The sequence below is a fragment of the Akebia trifoliata genome, chromosome 2 (assembly GCF_017979445.1).
Source record: "Akebia trifoliata isolate Shusen 1 chromosome 2, ASM1797944v1, whole genome shotgun sequence".
Lineage (NCBI taxonomy): Eukaryota > Viridiplantae > Streptophyta > Magnoliopsida > Ranunculales > Lardizabalaceae > Akebia > Akebia trifoliata.
Window position 1 is genome coordinate 1,571,884 of NC_141376.1, and position 26,720 is coordinate 1,598,603.

Below are 26,720 nucleotides of genomic sequence, written 5' to 3' on the forward strand. Positions count from 1 at the left end.
TTTATGAGTAAAATTGTGTATCTTTGGGTGTGTCTTTTCTTTTATTTATAGAGTGGGAGTTTCTATTTTTCACATTTCTAATCTTATCCCCTTCTTTTTTCGGATAAGAAGCATGGGAATTCTTGAAATTAGAATTTTTCCTAGCAAAGGATGTTCGTAAGAATCCAGGACTCTACATGCCTCATTTTCTATGATTTCATTCTCCTTAATCATTTTCCAAATGATGATGGCTAGGTGAGAACCTCAACTATTCGAACGATATAGTTGATAGGTCAAAACCTAGAGATCAGATAATAACGCAAACAATTTAACGACTTGTGTCGTTACTTCTGTGGCTTGCAAATTTATACCTCCACAAATACCATGCAACATGAGAATCACTAACACACTTATTGCTCATGATATCACTTCCACGCATTGTTTCCATCATCCATGGTACTCTCATTGTCTGTACTCTATAACTGATCTAGCCCATCATTTTGGTTAGCCATTTTTGGGGTGAACCGTCATCTATGGTTCAAAATTTATTTTGATTTGAATAACCTAACGGTCTTACTAGTGAATGTCTTGATCCGTGAGGATAATTATTTATTTTTAGAAATATTTGTAGAAAATTAGAAGAGGATTATGGTGAAAAATTACTTACTTAAGACCATGGGCTGAGGTGTTTTTGTAAAAAAATCTTGTTGTGAGATGCCTAATATTCTTATTGGGAATATTTTAGGAGTTGAATTTTTAATGTTTTTGTTGAGTAAGGTTTCTTGTTACGGAGAGATGCGCAGAGAATGGAGAGCATAATCTTTAACGTTAATAGTAAAAAAAAAGTTCTCTCTCTCTCTCTCTCTTCCAAGGATTTAAGCAATTAGTCGAATTATGTAAATCTTGTGTCCCTTTTGTGTGTTCGTTTCATCTTTATTTATTTTCTCTTGTTACGCTTCGGCAAAACACATCTGCCTTTAAATAATTTAAGAAAAAAATTTAATTGCAAAGTTGACTAATAATTAAGAGTGTTTAGGAAATGTGTATTAAGATCTAGAGAAGTTATGCACGTTTGGTGAACCAATTTCTTACATAGACCTATTGATAACCACGTTTCTCCAGAAATATTTTTTCTCGATAATAAAATACGCACTTAGAAACATACAGTGAAGATGAGGTTTTCACTTGAAATTTGTGTGTTGGACACATTATATCCTCCATCAGCTACAACTTTCAACTGCTGTTAAATTACAACTAGCATAACCATGAGCGGATTCTCTAGTATTCAATGGATCTTACATCTTTGTCTGTGAATATAATTCACATTTAAAACCAATTGTTTATATCGAAATGTTTGTCATTTGGGGGACTAACTACCAAAGCAAAAAGTAAAATGTTGAAGCTTTATTCAATTTTTTAGAATAAGTTTTCTAGACTGATGGAGACAAAAGTTAATTATATATATATTAAAATACCACCGACAGTCCAACTGTAATTAGGGGTGTCAACTGTCATGGATTGTCGAAAATTCGAATCCAATTTGAATTCGAATTCGAAAAATCAGGTATTATCCGAAAATTTTGAATATCATATTCGAATTCGGATAATTTTATATATATTCAAATCCTTATCAAATATGGATTATGATATTAACATTTTGAATCTGATAATATCGGATTTCAAATAATATATAATATTTTATTTTATTTATTTTTTTATATAAATAATATAATATGTAATAGGTTTTTCTTTAATAATGAAAAACAAATTGAATAAGGAAAAATTGTATGTTTTTTAAATATACAAATTATTCGAATTCTAATCGAATATTATCAGATATCTGATAGGATAATCGGATTCGAATTCGGATAGAATTTTAAAACTTCCGTCGAATTCAAATTCAAATTCGGATATCAGATAAAAATTTCATATTCGGATTTGGATATTACTATATCCGAAACGATAAGCATCTGTTGACAGCCCTAACTGTAATTCAATAGTTAGACTAATCTGTTAGAACTTGAATTTCACAGATTGATTTAGAATTTCTAGTGGTACTCTCCTAAATTTGAAACAACTTGCTACATGTTTCTTTGATTTGTTTCTTGAATGACTTCAATCATGATTTATTTTCCAATCGAATTCAATCACGATTGAATCCCTCGATACCATAATGATTTGTGGGGATTCAAACTTATCTTGTGCTTTGAACTCATTGCAATCCCGAGTCAGAGCTCAGCATCCTGATGTTCGCCTTTTGATCCTTTGATCTTCCTTAACTCTCGATGATGATCCTCTAAATGGTAGGATTCAAGAAATATCCGAAGGTCATCCTGGGATCTCACTTTATACTCATACAAGCATTGCAGATGTTCTAGAATTTAATTTAATCTTTTTTTGGGGACCAATTTTACATGTAGAGATTGAAAGTTAGAAACGCCACTAAAAGGGTCATATTCCAAATCATTTCCTTCTATACTTGTATCGTAGTTTCCCATTTCCTCCATATCATAAAATTTTCCATCAACTATGATGTGAGAAAACAATTTTGATATTTGCTCATCAAACGGTAAAAGGTGGAAATCCTTGTAACTCCTCTCCTTCGAATCAAGGAAGAATAAGATAAAAGAAAAATGAGGGGAACACGAAGATAGCTCAGTCCCGCATCAAGTTGAAGAATCCATTTAAAATGAAGGAGAAGAACAAGAAGGTTAAAAAAAGATCATCTTAAACTCTGATCGTTGATCCATCTGGAAATGAAGATGGAGAAGAAAAATGAAGAAGGAAGAAGGAAGAAGGAAGAAGGAAGAAGAAGAAGAGCTTGCTTTACAAACTCTAGCACAATCTTCTCCTGTGTCATGTCACCAAGAAGTTAGAGAACACTGACTTAACTTTTGAAGCCATTTTGGTCCAATTCGCCCATATACATTGATGTTTTGGGAATACAACAATTCTAATAAAATTTGTCAAATATTTGATGATAGTTATTTGGCAATTTACCCTAAAACTAATAGGGTGTGAAGCACCTGTGAGGGCAAATCTACCATACTATATGTAAACTCAAAATCATGGTAGAACAAGATAATTCTTTAAATCTCCAGCTGCTCTCTCATTATTAGCTATAAAATGCAATCAAAGTCCACAAACTAGGGATTTATTTAAGTACATGTATATTCATTTTCTACAGAACATGTAAAAGTTACAGATAAATCATAGATTAAGCATTTTCAGTTTTTGAGTAACTGATAGAAGCGATACATAAAAATGGCCTTTAACGACTTGCAGTGTAAACCCTCCCAAATTCTTCAAAGGTCACTGGAGATGAAGTGGGCATCTTTTATAGCTGTATGGTCGCATAAGAGCTGTACATTGGTTTCCTAAAACACCTGAATAGTGGTAAATTAGGTTGAACTCTAATTAGCTTGGATTATAGTCTTCAGAAGCAAAACCAGATAGTCGTGCAAGCTCCGAAAAACTTTGCTCTCCACTAAAAACCTGTGGGGATGACAACTATCAAAAGGAAGAACTAAAAAGACAAGATGTAACTACTCTACAATTCATGGTATCTTGATCCATACAAGTATGCATCTTTTTAATGGGTTCATTGCCCGAATATTATATGGATTCAACAACCAATCAGTTGGGGATGAAGTCCGCAAACTTCCTGTCAGAGATATAGAAACTCAGGGGGGTCATGGCTTATATAACAAGAATGATGCATGCATTAATGGGTCTGATATTTAGTAGGGCAAGGCGATACTATGAATCATAAACATTAGAGACCACTCAAATAGCATCGGTTCATTGTGTGACCGGCACTCACCAATGCAGATACATTATATATGCCATAGTGTTATCAGAATGGTATGCTTGCCTGAATCTTGTGTGGCAATTACCATCAATGAAAGGAATACAGCACATATGTGGGAAGTCTAGTCAGAACAACCCAATAGATAATGGTCAAATCTATAAATCGTTATACTTCTCAAAACAAACTTGCGATCAGTTCCATTTTTTGAGCAATGAGATCGACTAGAGATCATCAAATTATGGGTATGAACACCCTGAATGTGTATTAATGTATAACAGGTGCAGATATTCCACTCATCGATCCATGTGGATTCTATAAGAGGCCCATATTTCGATGTTGTTGATCGTGGTGATGTATTATAATAGAGATCCTAATGAAGATTGCGGGACAAAGAGATACTAGAGAGAGGAATGGTCTGAGAAAACGAACATCCTAACCTGACCATTTATCACCCATGTTGGAAAACCCTCAATGCCAGCATCTGCACATGCCTTCTCTATTTTGGTTCCTTTTTTAAAGCCATCTGGGAAACATTCAACATAGTCCAGTATCTCCGCAGCTTCACGTCCAAACATCTGTATTGACCACAGAAAGGGCATCAAGAATACATAAATGATGAACTCTGAAAATGAAAAGGCACAATCTGGATCTATCAACATGACTTGCTCAATCCTTCTGAAGAGCAAGGGCTAAGGACTCGAGATTCCCTGTCAGGTCGTTCTACAAGTCGCTCAATCCTTCTGAAGAGCGACCCATGGCGGCATCCATTATTTGGACCAGGTCAGTTCCGTCTAAAGTCTCATTCTTTGTTTGGTTGGCTTTCCTGGGAAGGATTTTTACTTTGGATAATTTAATTGCTCGTGGTTGGATTACTCCCAACTGTTGTCCTCTTTGCTTAAGGGATGGGGAATCCGTGGATCATATTTTAATTTACTGTTCATTCTCTTATAATATGTGGTCTATTTTTCTTTGGTTGTTTTGCATCAATTGGGTCTTTCCTCGTAAGTTTTCCTCATTATTAGAAGGGTGGACCAGTAATGTCTTTCATTCCAGAAAACGGTTATTGTGGGCTATGCTTCCTTCGGCTATTGCTTGGGGGTTATGGAACGAGAGAAATAACAGGGTGTTCAATAGCAAGATTAGTAGTTTTCATGCTTGTTTCTTGGAGATATTGGGCCTTCTATACCTTTGGTCAAAGCAGCATACTGAGTTCGTTGGGATTACTTTTGATGACTTTGTCTTTCGATGAAACTTGTTATGTAATCTTTAATTGTTGTTTTTTGTTTTTCTGTTATTCTCTTTTTTCTCTTTGTTCTTTGTAAGGCTTTCTCGGCCTCCTTGTACTTTTCCTTCTTCAATATATTATACCTTTTCAAAAAAAAACATGACTTGCTCATAATTAACATTTTTATATTCAGAGGCATAAGTGGATATCTGCTTCTTTTTAAAATATCTTCTTTTCAGTCTATGGTTCAGCTGGGTCTAAAGTATCCTTTTTTTTTTCTTTCTGGAATGATATGGTCTAAAGTATCTTGATTTACGACAATTATCAGTCATCTTTATTTAACTCCCAAAAACCCATTAAAGTGAGTTTGTGGATGATGACCTGAAATCCATTTCAGCCATTATCAGTTTGTGAAGATAACCTATCACTTGTGCTTGGATAAAGTTCAACATGAAACGAACAATGAGCTTCGGCTTCATTTACATTTTTAACATCTACTTCCTGTTGTCCCAATTAAATTTTATGGAAAGAATTAGACTTATAGATGAGAAAGTACCTTTTTCTGTTCTGAGCAATGTGAACACCAGAAAGCTCCATACATTTTAGCTCCTATAGAGTGCAGATGCTTTGCAAGAGACAGTGCCAAAGGACTTGATGGTGTCATTATCTCAGTTTCATAATATGGCAAGTTAATGTCAGCAAAGCTGTTCAAATGAAAATAGATAGTGAGGACTTGCCATCTTTCCACAGTAAACACAAAGAATGCACACCTATATTTCATATTTGAAGAATGACGACAAAGTAACATATATTTCATCTACACGCCTAAATGTCTACATGAAGAGCACATCACTGCTTTTCATCTCTTACAAGTTACAACCAAAACAACTAAGAGTATTGTGGGCAAGATGGGTTAGCATAACAGGATCATGAAATACTCTTACTACAACATCCATACAAATTGAATCCCACATCCAAAACCCAATATAGCTTGGGAATCTTAGAGCGTAAAAAATGCAGGTGACCTGCCTACTTCCAAACCTAAACATTTTTTTTCTTGAACACAAAAAGGTCAACAAGCATGCTATGTGCTAATAGGCAGTACCAAATATCAAATAAATACGGAGAAAAATAAGAATATCTTCATGGAAAAAAACTAAACTGGCTTATTGTATAATCTAACATTCTCAGATACAAATACTGATACAAGCACTATGAAAACTGGGAATATGATTCCTTACTACCCAAAATCCCAGACAAGGATACAGAAACATATATCCTATTTAACATCCTGATACCATGCTTCAATTTTTTAGCCTTTTAAGTTCCACCTTTTTTTGCCAAAATCCCAGACAAGGATACAGAAACATATATCCTGATACCAAGCTTTATTTTTTTAGCCTTTTAAGCTAAGTTCCAACTTTTTTTTCCCCCAAAATCATGCCAAATAAATTTGAATTATTGCAAAGTTTTACATAAAGTCCAACTTTTCATTGTATAAAATTTACCTTTCTGTTGATAAGGAGAACCATAAAATTGTTAGGAACTACGAAATAAGTAATAAGTACAATAGACATGTAAAACATTATTGTATAAAAGTATCCATGCAGTAGATGGTATCTGTATTATATAGTGTTTATACAGGTACGCTGGGCATATTTAAGTATTTGGATGTCACAAAGCAAAGAAACGATTAGAACAAAAACTCATGCAAGAGATCCATAACATGTGATGACTACATTGCCCCTAAACTAAATGCCCTTCTCTGCATAAATCAAACAAATATATGTTTACATCACCAGGCTCACAAATGAAATTCCACTATGGTATTACATCCCTTAACTCCCTCTCCTTTCCCCAGTTCCTTCTATTTTCACTCTATTGGAGTAACATATGGAAATAAATAGATTAGACAGGTACCAGTACAACACCAAGATTAAAATTGTTTGATTTTCTGTAATGAAGCAATAACAGCAACAAAAAAACAAAAACAAATTGTTGATCAAAGAATAAAATATATTAGTTGAGACTATCATGCTTGGAGATCAAAAATCACCTCGTCGAGATAGGTTGAGATGTGTTATATGAAGTGTTTAAAGCAGCAATAACGATGCCAGCTATACATAGCTGTAGTCCCACCAGATTTCGTATCTCTTGCAACCCAAACTCCTATAGCAGATATCAGCAAATGGTTATCGTGTGCTATTCCATCCAAATAGATATCTAGTTACAAAAATAAAATTTAACAAAGTCACACCTTTAAAGTGGTGAAAAACAAGGTGAAGGACAACGCAGCTGATAATAAACAGTATGAACATGATGATCCTGCAAACTTTGTGCTTAAAAGGTATATAAAATAAGCACTAGCTGCTGCCATTGAGGAAGTAGTCCCAAGTAAAATCAAACGACCATTAGTTTCACTTAGTCCAAAAGACAAATTCTTCCTTTCCAGCAGTAGACCAAGTGAGGCAACTAACCCATAAGCAACCATACCAATTAATGGAAGAGGCACACCTGGAAAATGCAACGGAATAATGGTGAAATCCATTTTCAAAAATTTCACCTGCAGTGCAACTGGCTTACAAGTTTCTCATCAAATAGATATTTTATTATGGTAAACAATGACAAATCCCAAGAAACAATAGGGTAAATTACCATTTCATGTGCTGAATATGGGAAAATTCCCATTCTAGTACATTGTTCATTTTAATTCCCAAAAGTTGGGGAATCAACGAGATCGTCACTTTTATAATAAATAACTGTGATCTCGCCATTAAAAATGTTACGATATGTCTAATTTATTAAGTCACATTATTGCTACCTCATGTTTTAATTTTTATCAATGAGATCGTCACTTTTAGAATAAAATACCGAAGATCTTGCTACCTCATGTTTACTTTTATCAGCGAGACTGTCATATTAAAATTAGAATAAATACCTGTGATCTCTCTACCTCATGTTCATGCATGTTTTGAATATTAAAATGAACAGTGTCCTGAAATAGGAATTTTAACAAAAGTTGTGCATGTTTTGGGAATTTTCTCGAAATAATATCCCTACAATAAAAGAAAACATACATAAAAATAAAAAAAAAAGCTTAAGAATGAAAGAAAAAGAGAGAAAAAGAAAAAGATTCAACTGGCTATATAAAGACGACAACAGTGTTACTCTAGGCTACTCAGATGCAATTATCATCCATATGCTATTTTTGCCTTACTTCCGCAATGATATTGTTCACTATGGAAGTGATCTCACTGAGCTCTCACCCCAAAACCTTCAATAAGTCCAACTTTAATTTTGCGACCAAATACTCTACTTGATGCTCCAAAAGCAACGATTTGGGAATCATTAACCATGAAAGAAAAAATGTTTTGCCGAAGCATAAACAGCCATTCATCTTCTCCACAACAATACCAAAGCTCATCTATCAAGCTAAACTAAATAGGCAACAATCAATGTAGGTGTACAAATCTTTGTATTCTTCATGGAAGTTCTCTAAAGAGAGAAATTAACTCATTCGTTTCTCACTATAAGGCAGGTACCATGTTCAACCAATGGCCCTACAAATGTTGCCCACTAAACAATATGCCTAACGTCTCAATAGTAGTTTCCTGGAAAAATTCGAATTCCCGTAATCGATATCCCAACAAGATTGGATACAAACATAACCAATATACCAAAAGAACCTAGGTGGATAGTTAAGCCTCTATCTCTTACTGATCGTAACAAATGATTACTTTGACATAATCCACCAAATCTGAAATCTCTAAACTAAAACAAAACCTAATTTGATTTTTTCCGATCACCAAATGGGTCAATGATATATACACGCAGCTCTTGGCAATCTTGTTACAGAATTCTCTATCTTCATTTCCTTCCTTTCTAATTTAATCTCAATAAGAGTTTATCAAATAATTGAATTAAACAGAGAGACAGATATTCAAGATAACGAATTAAGACTAGATCATACCGAAGAGGACAGCGTAGTCACTGTTGAGGATATCAGTGCAATTGCCACCACCGATAGGGCAGAAGACATCCGAATTTGTGAGTTTGAGGTAGGTCAAGTATCCAGTTTCCATAAAACCTAGGGAACCAAGACCTGCGCACCAACTGTATGTAGAAATGCTGCTCCAAGAAGGAGAAGGAGAAGGAGAAGGAGACGTTTCTACATTTGGTTCTTTGTCCTGAGTGGGCTCTGATAAGCATTTCATGGGAAAAATCACAATCCTCTGCACAAAACAGTTCTTCCAAAAATCACCAATAAATAAACGAAAAATACGAAAGCAACTCTTTAAATCAAACAAAACTTCTGCGAGGGTAGGGGGGTTAGGTACCTTGAAATGGGTTGTAGAAGTAGGAGGAGCTGAGAAATGGCGAGCGCGAGAGAAGACTGGAGAAGATGAGATGCCGACGAAGCTCGCCATCGACAGCCCCATTCCACGCCTACTCTTAAAACTTCCAAAGCTGCGCGAAAGCTTTCGAATAACAGGGAGGACTTGTGTGATCTCCTGGTTTTTTGACCGCGAAACCAGTCTATAAATGGATCAGTTTTACACGTGGCTTACTTGCACAGTAAGTGCGATCCAATTTCTCTATTTTGATTGAACACTTATAAAATAGGAGTGTAACTTGGTCCGGTTCAAACTGACAATTGAGTCAAACCGATCATTTTGAGATGATTTGATTTGATTTGATTTTGGGTTTAGAGTCGTCAATTTGGTTTGATTCTCAATTCAGGACTTGTAAATAATCGAATCAGATCAAGAACCGAATCCTTAATGACTTTCTGTTAGGACATAGATTAATGATTTATATGAAATTTTATTTCATTTCATTTATTTTTTCATTAAAAATAAGTTACTTGCAAGGAGGTTTATAAGATATTGGCAATTCATAAGATTGAATTAAATCAAACTAAATCAACCTTAGTTCAAATTGGTTTTGTTTGGTTTGGTTCGATTCAATGGGAAATTTGATTGTCTTCTAGTTCTATTCCATTTTGACCCTAAATCGAATAAAATTAGACCATGTTGCACCTTAAATTAAAATGGAGGATGGTTAAACCAATCATGCCCCTTCATTTCACTTTATCTAAAATAAGTTTTTTGTTATTATTTCCAGGATTCCATTCAATAGCAATGTTTGGAGCCAAAATTTATCCTATATGAGTTAGAAATTTCGTAATGAGCTGATTTTTTGGGAGGATGATGATATCTTCAATCCTCATCATAGAGATCATCCTCACAAGAAATCGTCTTATTCCTAAACTTCGAACCCATCAAAAGTGGTTTACAAATAAATTGAAAAAATTGATCATCCACAATTCTTTAACTTGTAAATTGGATTAGAAGTTTCAGAATGACTTGATTTTTTGTAAGGGTGATCTCCTCATCATAAAGATCATCCATATAAAAAATCAACTCATTCCAAAACGTTTGACCTATATAGGATAAATTTTGACTACCAACATTGGCTCGCTAATATTGGTCGTTGAACATTTCCCTTATTTCAATTTTTTTTTTTTTTAAATCTTTTTCACAATTTTCAGCAGTTTGAATATTTCTTTTGAGTCTTGTTGAAGTGACCTCATTTCACTCTTTTATGTGGAGGTGCCTACAAAGCCATAAATATTTTCCACTCGTATCTCAATGACAATAATCTACGGTTCCTACACACTTCACGTTAAGAAAGTGTGAAATGTGGTCAACTTTGATGTCACTTGAGCATTATTCATTTCTTTTGTATAGGAATTTAACCAAACCTTTGGTAAACATGTCCAAACCTGATATTTTCTTAATTAATCATACATTGAATATACTCATACATCAAAAAAAAATCTCTATTTCTAAATTACATTTCCCAATCTTTCCACTTGTCTATTTCAACTTCTTCTTCATTTATACCCTCTCCTTTTATTAACACGATGTTTCTTTATTGTTAAATATTTAGCTCCATAAATTCTCAATCACAAGATCATATTTTATAACGGCCACGATTATTAAAGTTCTTAAAAATATATTTATCTAGTGAAGAAAACATCAGATTTTGTAAAATCAACGGAGTTTGCAAATACTAGAAGAGTTAAGATTGGCGAATCAAATAGTATTAAATGCCTCATAGTGGAATTTAAAAACCATGTTAGTAAATCATATAATTTCCCCATGTATTTTCCTTTTTATCTATGGACTTAAAAAGATGTTTATTGGCCTCTTAATCCCTCCTTCATTGCTTTAACAGGCTTGGGTGGTCCACCATGATCTAATTGGGAAAACCTTTCCATTTCTTTAAAATAAGGAAAATGCTAATCTCATCAACGGGTTGAGGTTCTCTATCAATTTGACCGTTGAGATGGTAGGGATTCTCAAGAAAAATGTATCCCTGAGAAAAGGTGTATTGATCCATAGAAGATTTGTACAAATCTCGAGGAAATCTGTGTTTTTGCTCAAATCTTAATGATCGTGTTAATGGATAGATTCAACCATGGGTTGAGGCTAGGGGGGCCAATGGGTACCCATTTAATCAAAAACCCCGATTCTGATTCTTTTTTTAATGGAACCGATAGAGTTGGGTCTAAAATGGCCTCGAACTGAAAGAAATTGGAACTGTTAGGTTCTACCCAATGGATATTCACGAATACTCGAAACAGATTTATTTTTTCATTTCTTTTTATATTATAGATTATTTAAGGTATTTTATTTTAAAATTAATTCATATTATATAAAGTTCTTCAAATTTTCATGTAAATTATGGATTGGAGTTTAAAATAAGTAAAGGTTTTAGACTTTATCTTCTTTCGGTCTAAGGTTTTTGATGAATTTAGGGGGGTCTTATTTGATGATTTTGTTGTTAATTGGGATCACGTTTGTGTATTAAGTATTGAGTAATCCTTTTTTTGGTCTTTGCTTTGTTGGTCAGTGTGACCAACCCTGCTTCTTTCGATTATAATAAAATTTTACTTATCAAAAAAACAAAAAAATGACTATCTATTCTTAAATATTTATCTAAAAAAATCATCAACTTATATTTTTAATATAATAAATTTTAATTAAGTTAATAAAAAAAATTTAAAGTAAAAAAATAGTGATAATGATTTGTAATACTCCATTTATTTTAGAATTAAAACCGGAACTAACATTAATCTGGGCCTTAAAAAGTATATGATTGTGGCTCTAAGTGCCATAGGAATCGAATCGAAACCAACCCATTGGCAGTTGGCACCCTCAGTTGAGGCTAAAAAAGTCGTTATAATAATAATAAAAATGGTTGGTTGAGCAGATTTGACGCAATGGTTTTGGTTAGTCAACCGATATTGGGTTCACACTAGGCCTAGGTTAGGTAAAGACAATGACATATTGAATTATTATTATAGAAGTAGATCAATCAGCTCAATTATATGGTAGAAGGAAAAAAAAAAAAAAAAACCATCATTCTTCACTTTCATGGTACCCTTTTAGTGTAACTAATTTTTTTGTTTTTTAATTAGTCTCTAGCTAATGTTGCACAATACAAATTTGATTGAAATAGGATTAGTGGGCTGCATTAGAATTGTATAGATATTAAAGAATTAAAATTTTGATCAAACCAGGTAGACCGACAAGTGGGATAATATATTTAGACTCCTAATAGGTACCCTTTGATACTCCAACATGGAAGATATAATCGGTGTATTTGGATCTCGTAAATTTATATGAAATCCAAAATCTATTTTATTTAACTGATTTTGATTCTTGAAGTTTTTACTTATTATATTAAAATAGGGGGTGTGGGTTGTATTTTTCTTCATATCGACACACTTCTAAATCATTAGTAGAGTTTATATTCAACCAAGTTTTCTTTACTAAACTGGTGTGATAATAGCCAAAGAAATTATTATGCTTAATTTGGATCGGAATTGTTTTTGAGTAGGACTCTAATGATTTTAAACAAGTAATCCACGTTCCTATTTATAGATTTACCTCTTAATCAATAGTTGAAAGTTCCATGTTTATTTTTTAATACGATCATCATCTAAATCAAGTTCTTTTGGAATCTACAATAAAAAAATCATTCCATTAATCATTTTCTTTTGGGCAAATTAGGAACGGTTCTCTTCTAATAGAAAATATTCGTATATCTCGAGCTCCAAAATTACTTTATTCCTTTTCATTTCTTTTAAGATGACATCTAAGGTTTGTTCTCTGTAAAGGTCCGTAATTTCCTCCACCTCCCCTCCAATTGATATATGTATTAAAAATGGGTAATGACATTACAACACCATTATGTTACGAGTAAACATCACAAGTGATTTAAGGAAAATATTTTGAAGGATAGATTAATGACTTTTTTGTGTGTGAAAAAATTAGTGACTTGTTATATGAATCATGAGATTTCATTTTAATTATTTATTTATTCAGTCAAAATACTCAATCTAGCTCCACCCTCCTCAAGATATATGGTTCTCTTGAGATATATTTTTTTATGGAAAAATTCAATAGTGTATCCCGGGAAGTGCAGATCTACAATTTTCAAACTTGTCAAGTCAGGATAGTTGATTGAGTTTGTCACGTAGGATAGTCAGATTATCACGATTCTTATTTAATTTCATTAAAAATATATTACTTTCAAATAAATTTATAAAATATTGATAGCCCATAGAATCGAACCCAACCAAACCGACCTTGGTTTGATTTGATTCTAATGAAAATTATGTTCCATTCTAACTGTAATTTAGTGGAATCCATTTATGTTGTTCAATTCCAATTTAACCTTGAACCGAACCAAACTAAAGCAAGCCGCAGCGGCAGCCCTAATTAATATGACAAAGATTGGAGTTCTTTCTATAGAAACTGAATATTCTGATCCAAATTCAATCGTTAACAATCTAATCAGATCGAAGTCACACCTGATTTAATATAAAAAAAAAAATTGCATATATAATTTTGTTACTTACATGCCTCCTCACATTCGAATTATTAAATCGGACCCTTATTGGAACCCGAATCCTCGATCCAATTCCACACCTGAAACTATCATTCAAAAACGGATCGAATGAATTCAATTTCTGATTCGATCCATTGACACGCCTGCACCCACTCATCCAAGATATGATTCGTTTCAGATTACTAGAGGTACGAACTTATCCAACAAAACTGTGCCATGTGTCTAACGTGCAGAGCATCATCTATTTCACATCTGAAGGCTTCAGAGTTCAAAACTTTAAAGAGCTATTGAAAGTCATCGAGAAGTTATCGTGAGAAAACACTACAAAGGAGAGGGAACACAGTAAAGCTCAATTTTGGAGAGAAAGAAAACAAGAGTTAGTTGTCGCCATTTAAGCTTAATTTCAAGCATTGGTGAGTGCACGATTGATTGAAAGATTACAGCAGAGTCGATGGCCTTCTCAACTATAATACCCTCTTCTCATCATCTTTACTTCCCCAAGAGACGACCACATCTCCTTCGCCATAATCAACCCATTTGTTGTACCTCTCTATCATCACCATCAACAACGCCCAAACATTCCCAATTCGACCTTAAAACCTACTGGACAACCCTAATCAGCGAAATCAATCAGAATCTCGATGAAGCAGTCCCTGTTAAATACCCCCAACAGATCTACGAAGCCATGCGTTACTCCGTCCTCGCTGACGGCGCCAAACGTGCCCCTCCCGTCATGTGCATCGCCTCCTGCGAGCTTTTCGGCGCTCCCCGCCGTGCAGCCTTCCCCACCGCCTCTGCTCTCGAAATGGTTGGTACTGCGTACTCATCAAAATCAATCTCACTTTCCACCCTTCGAAAAAATTGTTTTTAGGGCTAAAAATCCGTTTTGGCTGTTGATTCATGGCAGGTACACGCAGCTTCGCTGATTCACGACGACCTGCCATGCATGGACGACGACATCTCCCGTCGCGGCCGCCCCACAAACCACGCAGTTTTCGGCGTCGACATGGCAATCCTCGCCGGAGATGCTCTCTTCCCTCTCGGCTTTCAGCACATCGTTTCCCACACCCCACTGGACCTTGTCTCCGAACCTCGACTTCTCCGCGTCGTCGCTGAAATCGCTAGAGCAGTGGGGTCCACCGGCATGGCTGCAGGTCAGTTTCTGGATCTCATCGACGGTGGAGAGAGTTCCGTTGAGTTTGTTCAAGAGAAGAAGTTTGGAGAGATGGCTGAATGTTCTGCGGTGTGTGGAGGACTGTTAGCCGGAGCTACAGATGACGAGGTGGCGCGGCTGAGGAGGTACGGAAGGGCAGTTGGGGTTTTGTATCAAGTAGTTGATGATGTATTGGAGACAAAGATGAAGATAGAGAAAGGCGAGGAGAAGGGGAAGAAGAGAGGGAATTCGAGTTTTGTTGGGCTATTTGGCGTGGAGAGAGCTTTGGAGAAAGCTGAAGAGCTTCGAGCCATGGCTAAGAGTGAGTTGGATGGGTTTGAGAAGTATGGAGAGAAGGTCGTCCCACTTTACAGCTTCGTTGATTATGCGGTGGATAGAAGTTTTGATGTCGGTGAAGAATCTGTAGCCGTTCATCAGGATGATTGCGTTGAATCTTTGTTGTGAAGCTATCTTTACTACAATTAGCAATAAAAATTAGAGGTTGAATGATGCGTTTTTCACTGTTTCTCGTTACTTAATTAATGCTGATAAGGTTCAGGTGGGCGTGGGGTTACAGCTTTTTAGGGTCTAATCAAGGTTGGCCATAGGTTTATAAAGGTCTGGTTGAACCTGGAAGGTTTTAAGGCCAATCAAACCCAAAAGTACTCACTCACTATTGATTGAGCCATTGTTCTCTAAGACTGAATAACATTGGTCCCTTATGTTATGCCATATTATCATACTCTTTATTAAATTTTATTATTATTACTACAGGTACATTTGTAATTAAAAGGCATTGAAGATTATATTTTTGAAAATTTTAAATTATCTTAAGTTGTAATTTTCTTAATTTTTGATTGAAATTTTCTGATTAATCGTAAAAGTTGGGGTATCTGTACCTTCTCTCATTAGAGTCCAAATTAGAAGAAACAACTACTTCTAACTTTTTTGAAGAGGCCAGATCGCTTCAAAATTTTGAATGAATCTCTTTGTAACATGACAAGTAATCCTCTCTCTCTATATATATATACGGGTCCGGGTCCTCTTCGGTACCCGACCATTTACCCAATAATTTGCCCATCATATTTTGTTTGTCTTACATGGGTTAAAATTTTTGGAATAGACTGATTTTTGGTGAGGATCCTCCTCACTAAATATCAGTTAATTCCAAAACTTCTAACCCCATCACAAATGATTTATAAAAAGTGGACGGTCCACGATTTTTTAACTTTTAAACATGGGGTTAAAATTTTTGAAATGGACTAATTTTTGGTGAGAATGATCTTCTAACCCTAAAGATCATCCTCACAAAAAATCAGTCAATTTCAAAAATTTTAACTCATGTAGGACAAAACATGTTGGGCAAATTATTGGGTGCTGAACATTTCCATATATATATTTCTTTTTTTTTTTGTTGTTGTTAATATTTGAGATACATCTTTGGAGACATCATGTGTAATCTAAAGGAGAGAGGGTTCTACCGAAATTTTGAAATGGGTGCTAAAAGGTTTTTCCCCTCTTCATTATAATGGTAAAGATTATTAGTATAATAATAATTATTATTAGGAAGAAAATGACATAGTGGTTAATCATTAATGGATGAGGGTGGGTTTTGAACCCAAGTGTTGGTATCATCTATCAATACAAACAGATTTTACCCACCCCAAAAAAAAAAAATGCAAAAAATAATAATTACAAAGACTTTTGCCAACTTAGAAAGTTGATACCTTCTTTTATCACTTATTATAATCTACTTAAATGAATTTCTATTAAAGGCCAAATCCTAAAGATTTGGGTTTGGATTAGCTTATTCTTTCCCACATTCTAGGCTCTCTTGCAGAACGTTACTTTCAGAGAATATTGACATAGTGTGTGAACCGTTCTCAATAATTTGCAAAATCTTTTTTTAGTGCTGCTGAAACAGCCACATCTAATAAATAAATAAATAAAAGATTAGATAAATTCAAGAAAGTTGTGACTTTGGAAAAAACTTGTGAAAAATAAAATAATATATTAACTACTATTTATACGATAATGGAGTTCAGGTTTATTTTTGGCTGTCAAGGCCTTGGCCTAAGTTTGTCTCAAATTTCGGTAGAGAGAAAAAAACAAAAACGAGAATGAAGTATGCCAACACAAACACGAGAATCACCCTGCCGAAATTGCATCAGTAGTTGAAGTACGAATCACATGTTTTGCTTTCAAGGGGAATGCACGCACAATGCATGTGCTGTAGGACTATGAGAATCACTGATTACGATTTTGCTAACTAGGGGCACGGGGGACCGGACTCGCTGCATTGAATGTGTCGTGGGAGAACACAGAGGAAAGGAAAATCTTATCTGATGGTGACCCTTCAATCAAAAGGATTGACGCTGTTTCTGCCTCAAGGGTTCAAAATTCATATGAACAAAAACATATCAAAATACAGAGAACCTGAAGAACATCAAGAACACGGGAAAAAAAATATATAAATAAAATTCATATGAAAATACCCACATTATACCCACGTTGGGATGTCTTCAATACACGTGGACCAATAGGAATGCGGTCTCCAAAATCTCACTAAAGTAAAAATGAGTGTCTTTTTGGAGACCATGCATTCCTATTCGTCACGTTGGGATGCCTTCGATACCTATGCACCAGTAAGAACGTGGGGTCTTTGGGGAATTCAAAATGTGGCATATCAAAATCACACTCAAAACAAGTGTGTTTTTGGAGATCAACATTAAAAGGCATCCCGAATTTGAAAAAAATATCCACGTTGGGATGCCTTCAATACACGTGGATCAATAGGAATGTGGGATCTCCAAAATCATAATAAAGAAAAAATCAGATGAAAAGAATATAGTTTCCATAGGGCATATCTACTACTACATAGCAGAGAATATTGAAGAGCTATTGCTAAATGTAGCATTAAACAGTGAAAAATTGTAATTAAGAAGCAACTCTCCATGAATTTAAGTTACTTCATGAGTTCCATAGTTAGTGTTACTTTCTTGATGCCAAGGCACTTACCATCTAATAAGGGATTACATGTGCCCAAAAGGGGGAAAAATGAATGCATGTGTGAATTTGTGCAACCCACCATCTGATGATTTGATCATCCAACATGTTCGTCATCTAATGGGTCATTTTTTTGGTGGTTCTCCCTAGCTTGGAATAATAGAAGTTGGCAACATGGGTCATATTTCACTAGTTAACTCTATCAAGAATAATAAGTTCAGTCAAAGCATATTCCTTGGTATCTCTACTTACTATCTTCATCCATGTCATTTGGATTCTTCTCTTGCTTTTTGTGTGGTATAATTTAAATTATTTGTTTTTATTTTGAACACCCAACAACCGTCTTACTTTTGTAGTGAAAAATAAACTACAAAAAGTAAAGAACCAATGGTTCTGTAAGTATTGGTTTCATTAAATTTAGCACGCATCATCAACTGAATAAAACCAAGGCCAATAGAAAAGTTTTCTGAACAATAAAATACCCGTGGTTCTGATGTTATCCAAGTCACACTGCACTGCCATGCCTGCCTGAGCATTTCTGCTAACCAACTAGATTCAGGTACTAACCTTTCATCAACAATATAAATTCAGGAAACCAATTATAACACCTTAAAATGTGAGAAACAACCTTGGATCTTGCTTTGTGCTAAAAGGTGCTAAGAATGAATGAGGAAGACTAGGAACCCAATAGTCAAAAGTCCTGTCAGGGCTTTCACTTGAACCTTAATAATGAGCTGGAATTAAGTAGAATTAGTGCAGAGATGAAACAAAGGTGAACTTGTAAAATGATAGCTAAAACAAATCTCTACCCTCAATTCATTTTTCTAGTGACTTTTTCAAATAAATGTACATTTCTGAGTAGTGTGGAAAGCCCATCTTACCAAAACACCAAATATCCATCACCGTCTTTGGCTATATTTGTAGTTCAATCTTGTGATGATTAGCTGTCACGATCGCTTGGTGAGACCATGAAAAAAGCGGTGTTTTTTCCTCCTGGAGTGCTTCCGAAATTCCTTTGACATGACATAAGGAACAAAATGCACCTGCATGAAAGAACAATTCATGTATGTGACAAAGGTCTATCTATATATTTGACTCTTTCTCTATCTCCCTACAAGCAACTAATAACTTAACAAAAATCAAGAACATGGAATGTGTTTTTCCTCCCTCCGCAACTCAATATCTTTGAGAAATAGGAGAGCTTCAAAATGAATTCTCTCACTAATGGATGGGAATGACACAAAAAATCTAATACATATTTTGATATAGTGAATAAAAAGGAATTAAATTACCTGAGAATTAGTACGTATGCCAAAATCCTGAAGCATGGCATTGTCATCAATGAGCTTCTCATTATGATAGGCAAGACAATAATTTGCCCAGACATGCCTCCTGCAAAGCACGACCCTTGACTTTAATTTTTAACAAAATAACTATGGTACAATGGCTGTGTATTATATTCAAATATATATATATATATATATTTTTGATGATGGGTTCCGGACATGTAGGTCCGACTAGCTGGGGCGAGGCAACTGACCTCTTAGAGCACCATATCTCACCCACATATAGAATATCCTCTTTGAATCTACAAGCAGGGCTTTTTTCAAACCATGTAGGATTCAAAACCTTAGGTAAATATCCTCTTTGAGCTCCATATTACGCTAAAATACTAAATATCATTGAAATATAAAGGCATAAAGCTAGGCTAACTAGCTTTCTTTGACCTGGAATCCAGGGAAATCTCCTCAAACACTATAGCCCAACAGTTACACTGCGTAATGTTGATATATATAATCACTGATCTGCAACTTGGAAATGATGAAAATTTGAGGAAAAAGTTACCCCAAAACGCAGAAATATAACATTAACACAGCAAAATATAGAGATATATATGATTACACATATTGATTCGGTAACAAAAAAGTTTAAGGAGGTATTCGGTCACACAGTTATTGTTGCACAAAGAAATTGGATTTTAAATTATCAAAACGAAAATATTCGTTTAAGTGAGCAAAGTAACTTAGCAAATTCCATGGATATTGCAGACATACCATGAAATTTGGCGATGACCCATCTTCGATTGCTCCATATCGTTTGTTTTCTTTTTAATTGTCAATTTCAAATCCTTAACTGTGGCAGAATTCAACACTGCAACGTCTACACCAACAAAACACCCAAATGAAATCGAAAGTTCATGTAATTGGTACGTTAGATGTTTGTAGAAATGTAAATTAAAATTAGGGAGAAGTACCGAAGGAGGTGCCGTCCAATTTAGCGATCGAGATTCTCATAGCGCTGCCCAACTCCAGGCTGATTAAGGTGTCCACTTCGGAGAGGGTAGGTTTCTTCGAGATATCAGCAAGTATTGGATCGTCGAGGAGAGCTGAGAGCGTCGACTGTAACCTTGCTTTCTTTACGTTGTTATTGCTGTACCCTACAACAGTATCTTCGCTCTTCGAGTTGGACTCCATTCGTCTCTCTCTCTCTCTTGTAAAGAACTGATGCTATCCGCTAAATTACGCCCTAAGTACATAGACTCAAAGCATCGTTTGGAGCTGGTGCGCGCGGTAAGCTTCGAGAGAATTGATGCTATGAGACACTAAAATTCATTTTAGGGTATATCTTTTTATGGAGCGTCAAAAAAATCATTATTCTTTTTTATATTGGAGAATAGAAAATTTGAGCTTACCATGACATGTCATCCTTGGTACTAGGGGTGTAGGTTGGCTCTCATTAGGTTCCATCGAGTTTGTAATGGAAGAATCCTATTTGTTCTAGTTCCCATTCTCCAATTAAGGGAATAAGAACCATAACTTTTTATTTATTTATTATTATTTATATACAGATTCTCTGTTCCAATTAATTTTTATCAATGCCAATTCTCAATTGATTCAGTTCCAAAATTCCCAATTCTAATCGGTTCAAATAGAAAAAAATATATCTAAAATTAGGATTATCTTGTTTTTGTTCTTGTTAAACGGATAACCATTGACACCCCTGAGAAGATCAGGTTGACTCACTAGAACCAAGTCAACTTGCACCAATCAATCTTTTTAAACCTGCTTAATTATTTATGAATGTTAGTGGGGTTGCATTTGCACATCAATTATAAAAGTAATGGCTATGTAAAGTAAACTTGTCTTTATAATGGATTTAAGAGATTTTTCAAAAATTATACATAAATATTTAATTTCATAGCGTTTTGTATCATTTAACCTAATATAGCTAGGGGTGTCAATGGGTACCCATTTAATCAAAGCCGAATACCCTGATTCAAGATCCCTTTTTTTTATTGAAATCAATTAAAGTCAGGTCTAAAATGAAATCAAATTGATAGGAACTGAAACCGTTAGGTTCCATCCAATGAATACCCATGAATACTCATAACCAATTTATTTTGTCATTTCTATCCATACAATAGATGATTTAAGGTATTTTTTATTTAAAAAATAAATACATGTTATATAAAATTCTTCAATTTTTCATATAAATTATCGATTGAAAGTAAAAATAAGTTACTCTTCTAAAAAATTATTACTTTTAAAAAAGATAAAATTATATTTTTGAAAGAAATCAATTAATTTGTATCTTAAGTATAAAAAATTATAACTAAGTTAACAATTTTGTTAATAAAATGTTAATTTTTTGAAAGGATTTTTTTTGTATTATTATTTTTTATTTTTATAATGATTTGAAATACCTTTTTTTCTCATTTGATTATTGAGAAATGGAACCGATGGATACCAGTGATTTTTTATGGTTTTAATTTCATTTATTTTGGAATGGGATCTGAAATCGACAAGAACCAAAATCGAACTAATATAATGGTTATGATTATATGTTCCTTAGGAGCCGAACTGGAACCGACCCATTGACACCACTAAATACAACAACATTTGAAATTTAAAGTATTGACTACGGAGGAAAATGCATCAATAGTACTCACACTTCTCTCAATATAATAATATACTTATATATTTATATTTAACTATTTATTAGATATTCTTGATTACTAGTAACAATAGCTCCTCAATGGAAAATTCGTATTTCAAGTACAACAAAAATATTTAGATTTGGAGTCGTGATAATCTGATGTTCTTGCTTCAGGAAACACAAGAAAAAGATTTATGATTTTGTAACTGCCAGATCAAGGAGCGATGGAAAAAACAACGTCAAATTATCGTTAGCGAGATACCCATGTTTCAAACTAATGACAGACCCTTGTTCAAGGTCCATTCCAGAAGACTAATTAAAATGACACAATTGCCTTAATCATCAACTTCTAGCTAACAACCCTTGATTTTATTGAAAAAATTTCATTAATTTTCAGACTATTCAACTTCTACAGTAAATTATTTTGAACCAATTCAAATTCAACTTCTTATATTAATCATTTCCATCCTAAAGTAAATTATAATGTTCTTAGAAACTTGATTTTTATACTTACCAATGAAGTATTGTGAGGCAATATAGTTACTCTACCTACTTACACAACATTTTTTTTATAAATTATATCTTTTACTATTTATTTTTTCCAAAATTATAATTCAGAAAGCATAAATTAGACAAAATAATAATACTAAGGAATGTAATGATGGGGAAACATAATTTTCTCGTCAATTCACGAATCAAGACCACAATATGAACTCTTAGAAAAAGCAAACAAACACACAATAGTACTTCTAATTTTATGTGAAAAATTATAAGACAAATAATCCAAATCCACTAATATATTCCTTAAACATAGTTAAAAGAAAATGTTCGTCACACATTATTTCATGAGATAAACTGTTTTTAAAGACACACTTGGGGAGGATCTGAACAATCAGTGAGTTTACTTAATCATTATTGGCGAGCAAGCATTCCAATTCGAGGGAAGTCGAGAGGGGGTCGAAACAGGTATGTTTCTGATATTGACATCGTGAGGCAGCAAGCGATACTCAATGTCAAGATCCCTAAAGATTTTGATCATCTCCTCAATTAAGAGAGTCCTCCTTGCCCATCTCTCTAGCATGTCTTGGTAATTCATTCTATGTTTCGGCCACACTGAAAACTTCAACCTGTTCATGTCCTCCACATCCTTCACCACAATTACTGGAGAAGGGTACCAATGTTCCTTCTTGTTCTCAATGTACCTGTAATAGAAAAACATTGCAAGACAAGGACCATCAAAGATATCCATGGAAAGTAAATAACCAAATTAACATAATAAGCCAACTTGTCCAAATTTTCATTTGGTTGTTCAAGATTAAATTAAGAGGATACTCTGTTATCTTTTGTTTCATCAACGCAATCTTTTCCCCTGGAGTCGAAATGTGGACACAAAAGTCGATTGAATCACCCATATCTGGACTCCTATAGTAATTACTGATGGGCTTCGTTGCGAGAATACTATTTGGATATATGATTTTCTGGTTGTCAAACTTTAGAAACACCGTAGTTAGAATGTTCATTTCATCGACTAGCATCTGAGACACATAAAAGTATATATTAGTACATCAAAGCTCGAGATACCCCAACATACAAAACTACAAACATATTCATTCAAATTTAGTTTATTTTGTACCTGAACACCATCCACTTCACACCGATCACCCACATCAAATGGGTGCATCACAAATAAGAAGATGATTGCTTCGAATACCATCTTACATGTGTTTCCAAAAGTGAAAACCACCAGGAGGAGCTGAGAGCTTATCAAGACCAGAAGCTGAGTGGTTGCAATCCCAAGTAAAAGAAGCCAGATGACCATTATCACAATGCACATGGCAACACTGGCTATGTGGTGGAGTTGTTTTACGGCTGTTTTTGTATCATCTAGTGTTAATGCAAGGGCTCTCCTTTCTTTGAATGCGCTAACCTGAAAAAATCAGAGTTGTAATACAATACCTCATTTTTAAAAATTAAAAACGCATACATTCTTCACCCAACTTTGGAGAGAATGGTCCACATGTCCATCAATTTTGAATGTCTATGGCCTTTAGGCCATTAGTCAAGAACAATAATACACAGATGGATAATAAGAATTTCAAGAGAAAGTAATTGATGAAGACAGCCCTACAAAAATTGGATGGTTTGAATTGTCCTACTAATAAGTATGTGTGCTCTGTGCACAGCATATGTATCCGAATACAGGTGACAGGTCTTCAGGAGTAGACAGATGGTCTCATCCAGAATATTCAGAAAATATCAGAATCAAGAACTAAGATTTCCAAATTGAAAAATATAGTTGTTGCCTTCTTTTTTTTTTCTTCTTCTTTTCCTACTAAAATTTAGTCCCTCAAACTTGCACTATTTTGTATTGTCCTCTGGGTTTGTATCAAATAATAGTCAAAGATTTTGAGCAAATTTTCTCTGAAATACATCATGTTTGTTATAAATAAACGATTCATAGTCATAAGCTCTTATGTATGGACCGTGTGATTTTTTCTTGACTGGGATAACATGACAACTTTTATTGGTTCACGTCACTCAAGGCCATCGTTTCAACAGACGTGGACCAATAAGGGACTGATATCCCTCACAGATTGTGTGTGCCACCAATTTATAGCAATAGTGTAACCTCCAAAGGAGGGGATTAGCCATGGGGCTAGCTAATTTGTAACATTTCACATTATCATTGAAAATTGTGCAACAAAAACTAAGATCATTACCACCCAATTCTTGAGAGCTGATTTGCTGACTTGCTTGGTTTCAATCGCTCCTTCAAAGAGGCCCATGGTCTTCAACGCATCACCTTCTCTCATGAAACGCTTTAGATCCTCTAGAAAGATGTACCTGTTACCAAATAATATATAACACTTAGCTCTACTTCTGATTTAGAAGACTTACTAATTCTTAGAGAGAAGACAGTGGCAACTGATTCAAATTTGAATGAAATGCTAAAAACTGAGGGGAAAGGATAAAAAAAGAAGACTTACTTAGACCCGTTCTCAGCCACATTATTGAAGATCTTCTTGGCCGTATATTTTGCCTCAAATTCAGTTTTGATCTGCACCTCCGACTCGTCTTCAAGAGCTGAATCCTGTACTCGTTCATCCAACGTGTACAAGAGCCCATCTTGGATAATATTAATCATTTTCTTCATGTTCCAAGCCGAAATATTTTTCTGATTAAGCTTGTGCACTAGGTCGAACCTGAAACTCTTTCCAATTGGAGGACTCCTCTGTAGTTTCCTACTGCCCTTGCTCTTCTTGGTGTGGAAAGTTGTGTCCCCCTTGACCTCGGCCATGACATTCTCCTCTTCTTGGGGATTTTTAGGTGGAGCTGAGAGTGTCTTAATCACATACTGATGAAACAATGATTCCTGAATTCTATCAAAATAGGTTCTCACATGAAACGATGATGCCAAGGCCTTAACAAGGACAACCTTCACAAGCCACAAAATCGAACCCACCAAGAGACAAAGTAAGATCTTGGTTATGAAAGGTGGGGTTTTGTTCTTGACCTCCCTATGGAGTTTCTGATCGAACATGAAGTGCCAAGCATTCAAAACCAGACCCAACCATAGACAATTCTGAACTGCTTTCCTCACACCATAAACGAAATATAAAACTCGTTTTCGAAAAAGGAAATTACGTTCTATAAAGAAGACTACAAACCGAATTCCCCAACCAGAGACCAATCGCCCGCAGATCAGAACCAATATAAAGAGCTCCCATTTCCATAGAGGGAGGTCCCATAGAGTCCTTTTTTTGCAGTAAGATGGGATCAAAAGATCGCAAACTAAAGCAGCAAAAATTACTGTGAAACTCACCCACTGAAAGATTGTTAACGGGTGGAAATTTGGCTTCATGAATTCTTCGGGGAGGTCTTCTTCAGTGAAAGGTTCCTCTTCGTCATCTTCTTTCAGAGTTGCCAATAACCCATATTTCAATTGAGTCTCTTCTTCATTTTGTGGGGGATCCATCAGCCTCGACTTGATGGTCTTAGTCCTCCAAAAGCTAGAATTCTTCCGTGATGAAGCATTTGAATTATGTCTGGAGATCACTCCTTTCTTATCATCCTCCTCATCCGACGATTCCTTGGATTGTCTTCTAATGGGTTCATCGGCAATCTCTTCACGACTGTGGTGAACAGATTCTCGGAACGAGGCTTTGAGCTCCTTTTGCGAAACGTGTTGATCGTTTGGGTTCTCTCCGAATGGACAGCAATCCTTGCTATGCTCATCCTTCTCCCAGTAATTGTATCTTGATTTCTTACTACTATTGAGATCCACACCTAACTCAACATCTCTTGTATCACTTCCATTGTTCTTCTTCTGGTTTCCATCAATCTTGAGAGCCAACTCTCGGCGGCGGTCATCTGAATCAACGGAATTCATCATACGTCGACCTTCTTGATCGTAGAGGATGGGATGTACTTTGGGGTATTGTTCTTGCTCGGCTCCTCCAGGAGCAGAAATCTTCTTATCCATCACTTATTCGAAAAATTTTATTCAAACGGTAAATTTTAAAAGTGAGTTCTGTTGTCTACTTGTCTTTGTTTTCAGCGAAGACTAAGAGAAGAAAGTCCTCAGTCAACCATTTAAAAAAAAAAATAGCTTAACTTGCAGAGAAACAATGGTGGGGTGACCGAGACAGACAATCAATGGTGGTGAATGGCGTATACAAAGTGATTCT

General features: G+C 34.9%; 4 protein-coding genes across 12 annotated transcripts; 1 reads left to right on the plus strand and 3 right to left on the minus strand.

Moving 5' to 3' along the window:
- Positions 1 to 3,064: 3,064 nt before the first annotated feature.
- On the minus strand, positions 3,065 to 9,544 carry LTO1 (NAD(P)H dehydrogenase (quinone)s). The gene is made up of 7 exons (XM_086420243.1): positions 9,353 to 9,544; positions 8,986 to 9,247; positions 7,273 to 7,529; positions 7,072 to 7,184; positions 5,572 to 5,719; positions 4,228 to 4,365; positions 3,065 to 3,474 (listed from the first exon to the last, which is right to left on the minus strand). Exons 1-7 carry the CDS (start codon positions 9,452 to 9,454, stop codon positions 3,397 to 3,399), a joined length of 1,098 nt encoding a protein of 365 aa, XP_086276369.1. The 5' UTR covers positions 9,455 to 9,544; the 3' UTR covers positions 3,065 to 3,396.
- Positions 9,545 to 14,028: 4,484 nt separating this feature from the next.
- On the plus strand, positions 14,029 to 15,600 carry GGR (geranylgeranyl reductase). The gene is made up of 2 exons (XM_086420249.1): positions 14,029 to 14,745; positions 14,845 to 15,600. The coding sequence occupies exons 1-2, from the start codon at positions 14,389 to 14,391 to the stop codon at positions 15,553 to 15,555; spliced, it is 1,068 nt and encodes a 355-aa protein (XP_086276375.1). The 5' UTR covers positions 14,029 to 14,388; the 3' UTR covers positions 15,556 to 15,600.
- A 1,481-nt stretch (positions 15,601 to 17,081) lies between these two features.
- Positions 17,082 to 20,807, minus strand: LOC147408646 (Ubiquitin-like superfamily protein). 9 transcript variants are annotated; one of them, XR_015171154.1, is made up of 6 exons: positions 20,351 to 20,715; positions 20,151 to 20,256; positions 19,389 to 19,488; positions 18,978 to 19,139; positions 18,725 to 18,830; positions 17,082 to 18,634 (listed from the first exon to the last, which is right to left on the minus strand). XR_015171154.1 is itself a non-coding variant. In XM_086420259.1 (5 exons), exons 2-5 carry the CDS (start codon positions 20,568 to 20,570, stop codon positions 19,044 to 19,046), a joined length of 522 nt encoding a protein of 173 aa, XP_086276385.1. In that variant the 5' UTR covers positions 20,571 to 20,671; positions 20,789 to 20,807; the 3' UTR covers positions 17,082 to 19,043. The 9 variants fall into 9 exon arrangements, 2 of the variants coding, with proteins under 2 accessions (XP_086276385.1, XP_086276381.1); XR_015171153.1 differs by having other exon boundaries at positions 17,082 to 17,471; positions 18,579 to 18,634; positions 18,725 to 19,139; positions 20,351 to 20,714; XR_015171152.1 differs by having other exon boundaries at positions 17,082 to 17,526; positions 18,579 to 18,634; positions 18,725 to 19,139; positions 20,351 to 20,714.
- Positions 20,808 to 22,797: 1,990 nt separating this feature from the next.
- Positions 22,798 to 26,718, minus strand: LOC147408647 (mechanosensitive ion channel protein 6-like). The gene is made up of 5 exons (XM_086420269.1): positions 25,020 to 26,718; positions 24,753 to 24,876; positions 23,666 to 23,959; positions 23,365 to 23,567; positions 22,798 to 23,234 (listed from the first exon to the last, which is right to left on the minus strand). Exons 1-5 carry the CDS (start codon positions 26,513 to 26,515, stop codon positions 22,934 to 22,936), a joined length of 2,418 nt encoding a protein of 805 aa, XP_086276395.1. The 5' UTR covers positions 26,516 to 26,718; the 3' UTR covers positions 22,798 to 22,933.
- Positions 26,719 to 26,720: the final 2 nt, after the last annotated feature.

Coding starts and splice junctions, on each gene's coding strand:
- LOC147408646 (XM_086420259.1), bottom strand. CDS start 20,570: ATGGAGTCCAACTCGAAGAGCGAAGATACTGTTGTAGGGTACAGCAAT. Junction 20,257..20,350: donor ATTGGACGGCACCTCCTTCG/GTACTTCTCCCT, acceptor TTGTTGGTGTAG/ACGTTGCAGTGTTGAATTCT. Junction 19,489..20,150: donor GGTCATCGCCAAATTTCATG/GTATGTCTGCAA, acceptor CGTGCTTTGCAG/GAGGCATGTCTGGGCAAATT.
- LOC147408647 (XM_086420269.1), bottom strand. CDS start 26,515: ATGGATAAGAAGATTTCTGCTCCTGGAGGAGCCGAGCAAGAACAATAC. Junction 23,568..23,665: donor GTGAAGTGGATGGTGTTCAG/GTACAAAATAAA, acceptor TATGTGTCTCAG/ATGCTAGTCGATGAAATGAA. Junction 23,235..23,364: donor ATGAAACAAAAGATAACAGA/GTATCCTCTTAA, acceptor TTTCTATTACAG/GTACATTGAGAACAAGAAGG.
- GGR (XM_086420249.1), top strand. CDS start 14,389: ATGGCCTTCTCAACTATAATACCCTCTTCTCATCATCTTTACTTCCCC. Junction 14,746..14,844: donor CCGCCTCTGCTCTCGAAATG/GTTGGTACTGCG, acceptor GATTCATGGCAG/GTACACGCAGCTTCGCTGAT.
- LTO1 (XM_086420243.1), bottom strand. CDS start 9,454: ATGGGGCTGTCGATGGCGAGCTTCGTCGGCATCTCATCTTCTCCAGTC. Junction 7,185..7,272: donor TGTTTTTCACCACTTTAAAG/GTGTGACTTTGT, acceptor TATCTGCTATAG/GAGTTTGGGTTGCAAGAGAT. Junction 4,366..5,571: donor ATTGCTCAGAACAGAAAAAG/GTACTTTCTCAT, acceptor TGGTCAATACAG/ATGTTTGGACGTGAAGCTGC.